Consider the following 13,379-nt stretch of genomic DNA (forward strand, 5'->3'; position numbering starts at 1 on the left):
TTAAGGGGAGGAATATCTTCCAAAGAAGAGAATGGTGTTGGTTAGATTGTGTCTGATGAAAAAGAGGAATGGGTGGTCAGCTTTGAATTCATAAGAAACTGGGCAACACAGGGGCAATGCAATGAGCCCCATGGCACCAGCTGCTTCAGTGCCCTCTTCGTTGACTTCCACAAATGACTTCTGGATGGCTTTGGACACAACTAGACCATCTTTCTTAGAGATTCCTGACAAATCAGCTTTTCCCCAGTCAAAAACATTCATCACTCCCATCTCCTGAAGAGTTGTGTTGAGAACATAACTTTCCTCCATCTTGAACTGGGGCAGGTACACCTTCACTCTCAGCTGTTGCATCCTAGCTGAGCTGGTCCATCCTGCTAGTTTTTCATACGTGAGGGTGCATTCAAGCTGTAAGGTGGTATTGATAATAATGATTGACACCATAATGAACAGAAGGAAAATGCAATAAGGTTCAGTTTTTCCTGCTTGTCTTCTGACTGCACTGAAGCAATGTTAAAGTATTGCTCTCTTTGCAGCCCCTTATGTATGCTACTAGAGAGAAAAAGAAGTATTACCTGTTCTAGGCCAGTAAAGTCCTCACAGACAACTTCAGGAAGAAGAATGAACATACTCAGCTCATTATTAAAGTATGGGAGCTCTATCACTTTCATTTTCAGTTCCTCTATGAAGGCCATGTTAAAATAACCTTCTTGAAACATCATCTGCACTGTCCTTTTCTCGTTCTGGAACACATGAAACATGTTAAGTAGAAAATACAGAAATATAGAAATTGTCACTCTGGTTGTAATTCGAGATTAAAGTTCACTCCAGAAAACATTATTGACACTGGTGATGGGTTTAACGTACTTGTAGCATTGATGCGTTCCTCCCTCTTAACTGTAGTTCCAATTAAGTTATCCATTTTAGAAGCATAAAACCTACTTTTCCATTTCTACTGGTGCCAGATTACTTCACTCACAACTCTCTTGTTATGTTGGGTTTTTTTCTGGCATGTCAGATGAGGAGACTGATGCATCTGAAGCAGCCATAATCTAAATCTTTCATGAATAATGCATACATTCTCCTGAGATAATTTGTCTTTAGCTCATTTTTCCCTGAGACAAAACACTGTTCTATTGGTAAATAGTAGCAGAGGAACAGAATCGTTGAATTCAGTCCCAAAAGCAGAATGGTTTTCAAACAGCATCCTTCGTTGCAAAATCCCCCCAAAAAGCTAGTGCATGTGTTCAGTGACTTTGACCCAACTGGATCGATGAGCCGAGTCAGCTGCACAAGAGCTGCTTCAGATGGGAAGTGATAGAAACAGTTACGTATTTGGTGATCAAACTGGAGAGAAGGTGTAGCTTTCCATTGCTCTAGCTGAAGCCCAGTGTTATGTCTTGGGATAACAGAGAGGAGGAAAGGTCCCATCTGCTGTTATAGGAGACTGACATGTGATTTCCAGGTGTTTCAGTTCCTGCCCATACCGTACCTTGTTCAGGTGGAAATATGTTTCCTTAGTGTCTTCTTTCTTAAATTCTGCTGCCCACTTTCCTTTAAAATATATAGCATTGACCAGGACGAGTACAGTGGAGGGATCAATAAACCCGGTAGCAAAAAGGTCTTTGATTTTACCTTTAAAAATAATGAATTAAGAAGTATTATTACTCTGTTCAGGCAATTAGCTGCATTTGACTATTAATAATCACTCCTGTAAATCTGAATAGTAGTATAATGCTGTCAGACAAATAACAAAAAGTTTATGTACAGCTTTTGAAGACAGGAACTCAAGGCATTTTTGTACTTCTTCCTGCATTTAGTTCTTATTGAATAAAAAAATGCAGTAAGTAATATATAAAAATATATAATTATTTTTAAAAAATATATTAAAAAGGTGGAAACTGAAATTCGGTCATATTCCTAACCAGTTGGATCGCAAACCAAACAACCTGCACATACTCTTCTTTACCTTTTGTCTCATTTTCCACCCAGAAGTTAATCTTCTCTCTGGCTTCTTCTTCAGTGTATTTAAAATTGACTGCTTCCAGTTCTGCTCGGTAGAATTTCTTTGTGGAATCCAAGTATTGCTGGAAAGTACAAATGACAGAATTTTATTGCAACATGATGATTTTTATAAGATTGATAATTTCATGGCTTCAAGATAATTCTATGTAGTAGGTCAGCAAGAAAGGAATGAGTAAAACAGGCAATGTCCTGGTTTGAGGTAAAACAGAACCAATTTTGTTCAGTAAATTCACTTCTTAGCTGGGCCTCTCTAACTACTGAAATTAACTGCATATTGTGCAGACAGTGTTCACTCTCTCAGAGTGATAAGACCAATGTTTATAGCTGATGCCCAGGCATGGCATGCAGAGAGGCTCCTGCTTATACTTATTGCTATAACCCCCAAGGCCAACCAACTTTGTTATTTGCCCCGTTGGGGGGTTGGAAGTGGAAAAGCATAGTGGGGTCCCACCTGCAGGGAAGAGCAGACAGGACAGGTGACCCAAAACTGACCAACAGGGTATTCCATCCCATCTGCCTCATGCTCAGTATAAAAGCTGAGGGATCAAAGGGTCAGCTCTCTTCCTTCAATGGCCGACGTCTGAGGAGGACTCTGTTCGTCTGCCTGTGATCCTGATCCTGAATCCAGATCCGGAATCCAGTTCCCGTCCATCACTGAGTCCAGCCTGGGACTACCCCAGTGCCAGCCAGTGACATGATTTTCATCTCGGAGGCTTGATACAGTTTTGTATATTTTTCATTTTTTTTTTATTTTATTATTAATATTTCATTAAAGTTGTTTAGTTTCTTCTAAACTCATAAGTATCTTTTTCCTCCTCTGCCTCTCTCTTTGAAGAGGGGTAGAGGGGAGCATCTGTCAGTCCCATCTGGAGTCCCTCAGGTCCCCAGTAGTGGATTTGGCCTAAACCATGGCAGGCGTATATAAAAAAAATCATTGAATTAACTCAAGCATGCAATTTTTAGAGACCTTATTTACAACAAAACATATTTGCAAATATATTTTTCTGTATTTTCAAGTTGTACTGAACAGCAGAAATGTCTCATCACAGTAAAAAATATCTACGACCAAAACTTAGTACCTTTCTTTAAGTTTATATATCATTGTTATGCTGCCTGTCTTCCCCCAACCATCAAATGAAAAAGGTTGCTTTATTTTGAACAGATAACTGGGGTTGATATTATCACAATGAGATACCTCTCTTTACCTAGAGAGCAAAGGTTTTTAAGCAAGATAAAATCTTGACTTGAAAAGAGCAAGGTGGTTACAGAGATAAAACAGCACTGTTCCTAGAAATACTCTTATAAACACCTTAGGTCTGGTTTCCTGAGGAGATGATTTGTATGCACTTGCATTGCCTGGGCTGTCAGTGTTCCACAGGAATGTTCTGAGATGGTCAATTCCACTTAAATTAGACTAATTGACAAAAATCTCAAAGATGCTACTTTCTTCAAAGCCTTGTTTGAAAAGGCAGCAGGGATCAGAGTCCCATATTCTCATAGACCTTTCTGAAGGAAAGGTGGAAGAGTGAGTACAACCTTTTAATTAGAAAGAGAGAAGACACTTGGTGGGGGGGAGTCTGCTGGCCACAGAGCTTTATTCCTTGGATAGAAATGACACAGCAAGCACTAGTTCTGTTAGACGTTGGGTGTGTGTGGCAAGGATATATTGACGGTGATTAATTCTATCACATTTTCTGGAATGCCCAGGGAAAGCTGTTACCGTAGATCTGTTTCTTTATATAAAAGCTTCTAAGTCACAGCTTCCCAGTGCTCTGCTGTTCCCAACGTCTACCACTGGGTAGTCGAGATGGAAAGGGTCCCTGACTGCAAGAGCCATGGAGTGCAGTCATTTGGCAGTATACCCCAACAGTGTCGTCATGTTTCATTTCCCTTCATATTTAATGATGAAAAAATTCTGCTGAGCTCAAAACTCTCAGGAGCTATTAAAATGAACGCCATGGCCCCTTACCTGGAAGAACGGGTAAGTAATTTCTCCAAAGAGCCTGTTGGCAATGGTGAGGGAGCAGCCTGGTCTGGGTTCACTGACTGCAGCCAACAGAGCCTGGAACTGGGAATGGACTCCTCCAGTTTCTTCGCACTTCAAACAGGAAAACAGAAGTTTCATGGCAGGCTTGAGCTTTCTTATGCAAAGCTGGGCCTGAGGGTGAATTGCAGCCTCTGTCTGTGTCAGAAACCTGCCTCCACCCAGTTGATACAGGCGTTGGAATAAGTGCATCAGGACACCACCTCCAAATCCTCCTGTACCAGACGTACAGAATGACAAAATGATTCCCCTTCAGGACCAAGCTAATCCACCTCCAGATCACACTGTATCCTACAGTGATGGCTCTGTGCACACTGAGCAAAAGTCTGCTGGCTTAGAGCCCAGCTGGAGCAAGATCCAGGGTGCCTTTGGCATGCCCGATAGACAAACCTTTGTGGGTGGCAATTTAAGTACTTATCACATTTTAGTTTAGTTTACAGTGTATAAACAGTTTATATAGTTATAGTTTTTTAGTTTAGTTATTCACATTTAGTTTGTCACTGCTGTTTTGGTTAGAAACCTGTAATGAGAAGGCTCAGTTGCTGAAAGGTGTGATCTCACCAGGCCCCTTAAATAACTAACAAAAGGACAGTAATAAGCAGGTCTGCAAATCTATACAGAGAGGCTGCTCAGCCCTGCTGTGCTTTCTAATTAAGTGATGGTTTGCAAGGAAAAGGGCTGACAAACCGGCACCTGTTGCTTCATCTCAAAGCTGCAACTGCGTCTTACCTTCTCAGAAGGGTGTTGGTCTCCCTGGCTTGTACTGCTCAAAACTTCACTGAAATGAAATACCTGCAATGTAAATGTTGGGTGAATGCAGCTGAATGATGGTACCTCAAAGTTAAAATAGAGTGTTGCAACCCTATCCCGAAACACAGCGAGACACAGCCAATGGGGAAAGTACAGTTTGTCCTTTATCATGAGATCCTTGCAAGTGAGCAAGAAGTTTTTTCTAGAGGGTGAGCTCATGAAATCTTTGAAGTCTTTCCACTTAAGAAAGAAGAAGACTGGCTATTCAGAGAAGGCAGAAGACCATCTCACAGAGAACCACCATTTCCACGCCCTGGACAGTGGAATGATACCTCCAAAACACTTTCTTTAGCATTGATGTATTCATTGAACGATCAATTATTGTAAAAGTGTTCAGTCTGAAAAAAGTTTGGTATTAGGAATAGCAAAAGAAAGGTTTTTTTAAAGGGCCTTCTGCGTACATCACTCCTTTGGATGCTTAGGAACTCTGTCAGACTGTACTATCAGCCTCTTGGCTCATATCTTGCCACCATCCCCTTTTCAGCGCAAAGGAAACCCACCTTCTCAATCTGTTTGAGTGTGTTGCCCCTGGCGCCGAGGACAACCATCCCAAAGGCAGCTGAGAGACTTATCGGGGAGAAGAAAATGTTTTCATTTCTTTTTATTTTACTCAGCTCTCTGAAAAAGTCAAGACAGAACTTGGCATTGGCTGCACTGAGAGAGCACATTGTGGCACTGCGATTGCCTGCAACAAGGGAAACAAAGATTTATTCTTCTCATCCTTACACCTGCTAAGCTTGGATTCCTTGGTAGAGCACAGTAAGGTTTTCCTGCATGGCTGAACTGCTCATCACTTCACAGAAGATTTCTGACTCGCCACGTCTGGGATTTCACAGTGAACTTCAGATTGAAGCAACTCATCTGAAAACCAGCACCCTGAATGGCAGGAGAAACACATTTTCAGAAACAGTGTTCTGAGTTCAGCTGTTTCTCCAGCTCAAGCAATAGCTATGCGTAGCACAAACCTTGTTCTAACCACAGTCCCAGCTCACTTTATCTCCTGATCTTTCTTGCCTTGAGTCCTCTAGGCATAGCACTTATTAAGCACACTCCTTGATCATACCTCACTCTCTGTCTCTCTAAAAACTTTGTGTATATTAATCAGTTGTGCCTCACATACCATGTCCTTCTGAGGCTGGTTGCTTAATGAACGTTCGATAGAAAATTGAACTACAGATGGGCTCACTTAGCAAGATTTTCAACAAACATTTTGTATTAGTGGAAAATGTCAGTCATATTTTTTATTTTATCTTCAGCTTTAACACTTTCCCCAGATATACTTTAGTTATAATCACAATTATTATTAGCAGGTGATCTTGAATGTTCTGCAAAGCTCTTCACATTTTACACCTAGGACAGAGTTCCTTTCTTATGAAAAACTTTTCCCAGTGTCTTCATCCAGTAAAGTGATGCAGAGGCACCTGATCCCTCAGCAAGTCAGTTCAGTATTTTAGAGTTTCCACTATTCTAAGTCATTTTTGGTTTGATTCTTACTGAAATTGAATAACCGTCTCCACAGATGCGGAAGATACCTTCCCCCCACTACACAAGAAGAATTAAATTATCCATATAAACATTTAAAATATGGAATGGTGTAGAAAGATTATGTCCTCATAAACTGCCAATCTGTATCGCGCAGAGAAAGTGGGAAAAGGTTTGGCTTTAATCTCCTCTTAGAAACCCACTTGGTAAAGCCATTGTACAAGTTAAGCACAGCTTCATCATACAGCCCATACATTTTAAGGTATTCCAAAACATTGCACAGCACCTTGAAAATATTTTTACTTCCTCAAAATATGCTATGTACAGTATATATGTGCTAAGCAGGCACATACATCACTAATGCACATATCAATCTTTAGACATTTCATACTTAGGTCATTTGTAATGTAAAGGTTGGAACTAAAGGTCAGGGAGATATTTACCTTCTCCTCAGGACTGGTGGTGTCAACTTGACTGTTGAGACAGGGCTTCTGGAGCAATGGGATATAAAGCCATTGCCACTCCCAGTGGCAGAATAATTTTCATTCATGATGAATCACATTCCTCTCTGTTGCAAGCAGTTAGTATAATTAGGGGACATTTTGTGGAATCTTGAATTTTTCCTTATCCCCATGAATTCAGAAAGAAGTCGCAATTATAAATGCGTACTGAGGTGTAAAAAGATGTAGTTTTCAGGGGGTTTACCTGTAAAAAAAAAGTTCTACAAAATTTGAGGTGTGTTGCTGGTAGAAATGGCACTACTGAATGCAAACACATATGTTTGTGTGGTAGAAATTAATTATTAAAGCCTCTACAGGTGGCACATTAGCAAACGAAAGAAAAATATAAAAGTACCTATTTGGCCGATTGTGACATGAGGCAGTGGTTCCACAGTGGGGGCTGGACAATTCCCTTTAGCTGCTCCATTTGTGTGTTTCTGAAGGCTTCTTTCTTAAAGATCCTTTCCAGGGAGTTTTCCCTACTTGTTCTCTCCTTCATCTGGACATTTTGTCCTTAACGGAGAAGAGGAATCGAGCCGGTTGTTCCAGAGTTTGTTGACTATCCAACAGTTTGGACAAATGGTAGCTTGCTTTCATTTGCATGACATCCTGGAAGATCGGGCACAGCGCATGCACAGCACGACTGTGCCCAGTGTGTACATTGGGAGTGCTGCCGCTGAGCACTTCGCAGTTGCTGCAGTGGTGCAGCACAGATTGTGTGCACTCCTATCAACCAGACAGCACGTGCAGACTAACTCTGGTACCCCTGGGATGCTATGCTTCCAGCAGAGACACTGGGGTTAGGGGCTCCCCGTGCGTCAGCTGCATTTCCTTAGGTTTTCCAGGTGGAAATATAAGACCCCTGTTCCTTTCCCAAGGAATCCTGATATTTCTACGGTAAGTGGGGAAGGCATTTGTGGCACAAGGGGCTAAACACAGAGAAGCTATCCCTGTCCACATAGTCTTCTTTCAAACCCTTGTGTTCAGCAGATGTGTTTACTGGAAAGCTGGACAAGTTTTGTCCAGGCAGGATTTCCACTAGACACTGATGTGTCAGCTCAGTTTAGCCCATGACTTTTCATTACTCCTTATTTTTATCAATGACTCTGAGGAAGTCTAGTCCTTGCCTTATGTTGCTTCTGCAAGGCATAGGCAGCAGGAACAGAGCAACCTAATTATAAGAGGCAGTATGTTTCTAGGGCTATTTTCCTGAAAAAAAGTCTTCCTTCTCATTTTGGTTGATATGGTATGTGGGTGGGCAAGTATTTGCCTGAGTGTACACAAGCACAAACACTTATAACACTGTTTTGTAAGAAGTACTTAGTTATCACAGCTAACATATACTTACATATCAGCCCAATCAGATACTAGGCTTCTCTAGTATTTAGGAAGCTCCGAAGGCAGCTTTGTATCAGTCATAAGACACTCATGAGTTTATTTCCTTTCCGGTTTGAATTGTCTCTTATTTTTTTCTTGGAGGAAACAGAAATTAAAAATGGGCTGTTCATTCAAGCCCTGAGGAGAAGAGGGTTAGACCTGCCCAGATTTTGCCTGAAGGAAAGAAAGCTGTGCCGTCTGGTTTTACCTGCTTAATGTTGGGGCAAGAAAACTTCCTAAAGAACCGTCTGGTTTGCTTTCCTGATTTCTGCTGAGTGGTTGCTCGCCACACAGTCATGACAAAAGCCAGCTCCTGAGTCTGTTCCTCATGTTGTCGCCTAAAGAAATCTGCAGAGCAGAACCAGGCAGATGCTGTTCCCTTTCTTGGAGTGATGGGCTGTTCTCTGCATTCTTATTTTTGGCACTAGACATAGCACAGTTGGAGGAAAAAAGTTGTGGGATATTAAAAGCAGAAAGTATGCAAGTAGGAGCAGGAAGATGCAACAGGTCTAAGTCTCAGAGTAGCGTTCAGTCATCTCCCAGAACATAAGGGGGACGGTTTTCAAGCAGCAAGACACAACGATGTATTTCTTTTTCAGGAATACTGGCAATTTTGCATCTGAATTAATATAGTGAATGGAAAATTACGATGCTGGAGGACAATAAATCATGTCCTTTTAGCATAGGGGTGTGTGCTAGAGACACAATTCCCTTTAAAATTCATTCTTCTGTGTACGAATCTGTCAAGGCAAACTTCAAGTTATCTGATATGCTAGCAGAGTGAAATACTACCATCCTGGTTCCGGTGGAGATTCTTAGAAAATGATACTAATACTTTTGAGTTCTTATAGAATCATAGAATGGTTTATGTTGGAAGGGACCTTGAAGATCATCAAGATCCAGCCCTCCTGCCATGGGCAGGGACACCTTCCACTAGACCAGGTTGCTCAAAGCCCCATCTAGCCTGGCCTTGAACACCTTCAGGGGTGGAACTTCCACAACTTATCAGGGCAACCTGTTCCAGTGCCTTACCACCCTCAAAGTGAAAAATGTCTTCCTAATATTTAATCTAAATCTACCTTCTTCCAGCTTTAAGCCATTCCCCCTCATCCTATCACTACATGCCCTAGTAAAAAGTCCTTCCCCAGCTCTCCTGTAGGCCCCCTTTAGGTACTGGAAGGCCACTATAAGGTCTCCCCAGAGCCTCTCTCCTCCTGGCTGAACAACCCCAACTCTCTCAGCCTGTCTTCATAGGAGAGGGGCTTCAGTCCTCTGATCAGCTTTGTGGCCCTCCTCTGGACCTGCTCTAACAGGTCCGTGTCTTTTCTATGTTGGGGGCTCCAGAGCTGGAGGCAGTACTCCAAGTGGGGGTCTCACCAGTTCTTGTCTTAACTGTCTTAAATGAACAAGTTTCTTTGTTGTTATTTCTCTGCTTCTTTAGGTACTTCTGTTCCAATTGCATTTTAAATTATCCTGAAGATTAACTGTTGCTCCATTGCTCAATTTTGTGGATGTTTGCTTCACATGGACCATTTTCTGTCAGTAGTTAAATTATAATTAATGAAGTAGCTGGATTGGCATTAATTCCCAGAAAGGAACATTTCCTGCTGCTCTTCTAGTGTCTTCCTTTGATATTTTCTGTTCCTCTAGGTTAGTACAATGCAGGTTAGAGAGTGGCTTAGACAGGCCTAGCTCTCTAATGAGAATGTCTGGGAAACACAGGAGTTTTTGTTCAAGTAGACTGAAGGATCTCCTGCGTTGTAGGTTCTGAGGAGACAGTACACAAACACCTGCTAGGAAAGATAGAGCTATAGCTCATCCTGCCTTTGGACAGGAAGTTGGACTGGGACTCCCTTCTTGCTCTTGGAGTAGTGCAAAGGTTCATCGCTGGCCAGAGGAAAATGAGGAGGATTGAAGATGGTTATAGTAGTCTCAGAATCAGGAGACTCTCGTTACTCTTTTCCAAGGATAAGCCTCCTAACGGGAAAGGATAAGTAACAGGAGAATTTTTTTGAAAGGTTACAGAGAAGTAGATGCTGTGATGCATTGTGTGGAAGGAAGATGAAGATGTAAAAGCACTGCAAGTAAAAAAGGTGCGATAGGTTTTGTTTCTGATAGTTAGACTACTCTGGAGAGAATGCAGATTTCAAGGACAGCCCTTTTAGCTGGTAGTCAGATGCTTGTCATGGTAAAGTTGCTTTCAGGCACAGAGGAGTGAATCACAGACTGAGCTGCTTCCCACCGCTGAAGTTCCCCACATTTAGATAAGACTGCAAATAGTGCCATGTCCTTAGTGACAAGTTTTGTTCAGCAATGTTTACCTGTTTGCAGTCATTTTGGCTGAAAGTCTCAAACTTTTCCTTCACTTACCAGGGACATTTCTATTAGTGTTTCTTTTGGCCTTGGGGCCAGGGCCAAGGGAAAGAAGACTTCTGTATATAAGTTATAAAGTAGTAAGAGATCTGATTACACGGATGGGATAAGCATAGGAAGGCCAAAACAAGGAACAAGAGATCCACTCGGTGATGCCAATCAGCAGAACACAATTTCACAGCAAGAAGCAACGACTCACTCACCATCAGCATGTCACTTGTGATTATTCTTTGCTGCAAGTGGACACGCTGCAGAAGCCTGGATGGCTACAGTCCCCCCTTGGCTTTTTCGCACAGTTTTTCAGCCACATGCTTCTCTTGCTGTCAGTGTCTGCAGGATGCAACAGGGAAGCAGATTCTTATTGAGAAACCAGAGGCTGATCTCAAGCTTGACAGCAAAGGCTCTTCTCATCTCTTTCATCTGACAAAATGCATGTTCTGCTACCACTATGAGACTGCTCAGGTGGTAATTACAGAGTACCTGATATGTCTGAGGTTGCCTGTGAGTAAAGGTATCATTGGATAAGTAGGGCTGCTGAACAGCAACAACAAAGGACTCCTGTGATTTTCACTGGGACAAGGACCAAGAAGGCCCACCCTATTTGCCAGGTATCTGCTATGTAAGTTTCACAAAAAAATAAAAAAACTTATACATCATATCAGAGCAATTACAGTGATAAAACATATGTGATATTCCATGGCAACTTTAGCATGAGAAAAAAATACCTCTTGAAGTGGATGAAGAAGTGGGAGAGATTTCAGATGTTGCTGATGGTCTCAGATCATTTGGGAAGCACCACCTGAGTGAAGTCTGATTTTAATTGCTGCGATTTTCAAGCTGTGTGAGTCAAAAATCTAGTGAAAAGCAAGTATCACCTTCTAAATTGCACTGCTGTCTGCTGACTCTCCAATACTGAATTTATTGGAAACAGAATGCAGGAATTGATGAGTGTCAACTTTGCAGAGACTTGGGCCACCTCATGCTGGTCATTCAACTTGACAGGGAAAAGACGAGCCCAGCACTGTTTTTTTTTCCACCTGAACTTCTTTCTGCACCAGAAGTCTTTCCACGATTGCACTGGACACCTTTACTCTCCAGAGAGATTTAGACATGACACAAAATAGCATCCAAAAATTCTGCACCTTTGATTCACTTATCGGCATCCAAAAAAAGCTCTAGCAATGCAGCCCGTTCTGCCTGTTGTACCTTCTCTGCTGACACCCTTTCTCACCTGCTCATGAGCCATGACTAACAGGAAATTACATTTGTAAGCAGGGATGTCTGCATGTGTCTTCTTAACTGGCTTCCACAGATTAAGGGGTTATGGCTAGACAGATAAATATTTCTGCATGTTGAGCCTATTTTATAATGCCAGCTGATCCAGGCTTTTTGACTGATCTAATTTACGGTATCTCTGGCTATCATTCCTTTATGGCAGTTTAAATCACATTATAAGCCAGGCCTTTTTACCTAAATAACAAACGCAGCATTTTTTTTTAAAGCTGTGAGATACAGAACGTCCATAAATATTCCTCTCCTAGCTCTGACTCAAGTAATTAAACTTCTGTCTATCTCAATGCACAGCTTTTGTTGTCAGCCAGCATTGTGGTGTGCAGTGATGAAGATAGTAGAAAACTTCCTTTGCATTTTAAAAAGGGGGCTGTTTTTCTAGATTGATTAACCACTGAAAAAGATAAGATATTTTCATGCAATGGAGCTATTGTTTGGGGTTTTTGATAGCGTGAATGATGTTGATTTGCATTTTGAAGTTCATTCCTACAAAGGTAGCAATTTTTTTTTTAACAACTAAATGCATGCATGAATGAAAATTCTGCTGAGATGAAACATCAGGATTTTGACATTTCAATCTAGGCAACAGTGAACAGATGATATTGCAGTGCTCTCTCCAGACATAAGTTCTTATTATTTCATTGCTGAGGCCCTGATAATCCTCCAAATCAGTCATTCTGCAGCCCAGAAAATGATGAAAACCCAGAGCACAAATTCAAAGTAAAACTTGGCTATCATAATTTGGGTGGACTTTGGGGTGCTTCAAGTGACAGAAATGGGAGTTAGGCATGTGTATGCACTTGTGAAAAGGCAATTCCATGTCACTTAAGCATTTCTCCTTAGAATCCTCAAGCTTTTTTCAATGTTATTGAGAACATCAGATAGTGATAAACTCTCATCACATTTATTGTTTCATCACTGATACAGGCATAGGTAATATCATAGTACAAGGTTTATAGGTATATTTTTAGAGAATAGGGGACTACCATAAGAATTTATACAGTGTTAATGTAAATGAAATTTGGTGAGGAATTCCCAAAAGTTTTGGCAAACACAACACTTTCAACACAGATCAGTGTTCATTTTCGCATTGTTCTTGAAGCTGAGATGTAAAGAACAAAGGACTTCTCGGAAACATTTTGTACCTGAAGAAATGGGACAGACTTAGTGCAAAATCTGCATTCAGCCACTGGCCACAATCTACATGTGCATTGAGATAGACAGAAGTTTAATTACTTGAGTCAGAGCTAGGAGAGGAATATTTATGGACGTTCTGTATCTCACAGTTTTTAAAAAAAAAGACTCCTTCCTCTGGCGCTCTGGTACCCAACCATGGAAAATACATGGATGGGCGATGGTTTTAGGATAGAATAAGCTGATAATAAAATCTGCTGTCCATACGGCAAATGAAGTTTCCAAGAGTAACATGTATGAAAAAGGAATAAAAAATCTGTTCCCACCAACAGATTTTGTAATAACTG

At 41.3% G+C, this 13,379-nt stretch overlaps 1 protein-coding gene across 1 annotated transcript; it reads right to left on the reverse strand.

Moving 5' to 3' along the window:
• Positions 1 to 5,544, reverse strand: LOC309686488 (serpin B4-like; the record flags this gene model as incomplete). The annotated part of the gene is made up of 6 exons (XM_082499197.1): positions 1 to 405; positions 573 to 740; positions 1,490 to 1,632; positions 1,967 to 2,084; positions 3,992 to 4,120; positions 5,377 to 5,544. The coding sequence occupies 6 exons, from the start codon at positions 5,542 to 5,544 to the stop codon at positions 1 to 3; spliced, it is 1,131 nt and encodes a 376-aa protein (XP_082355323.1).
• Between the last annotated feature and the right edge of the window lie 7,835 nt (positions 5,545 to 13,379).

This window comes from Vanellus vanellus (assembly GCF_965231255.1).
Source record: "Vanellus vanellus genome assembly, chromosome: 2".
Taxonomy (NCBI): domain Eukaryota; kingdom Metazoa; phylum Chordata; class Aves; order Charadriiformes; family Charadriidae; genus Vanellus; species Vanellus vanellus.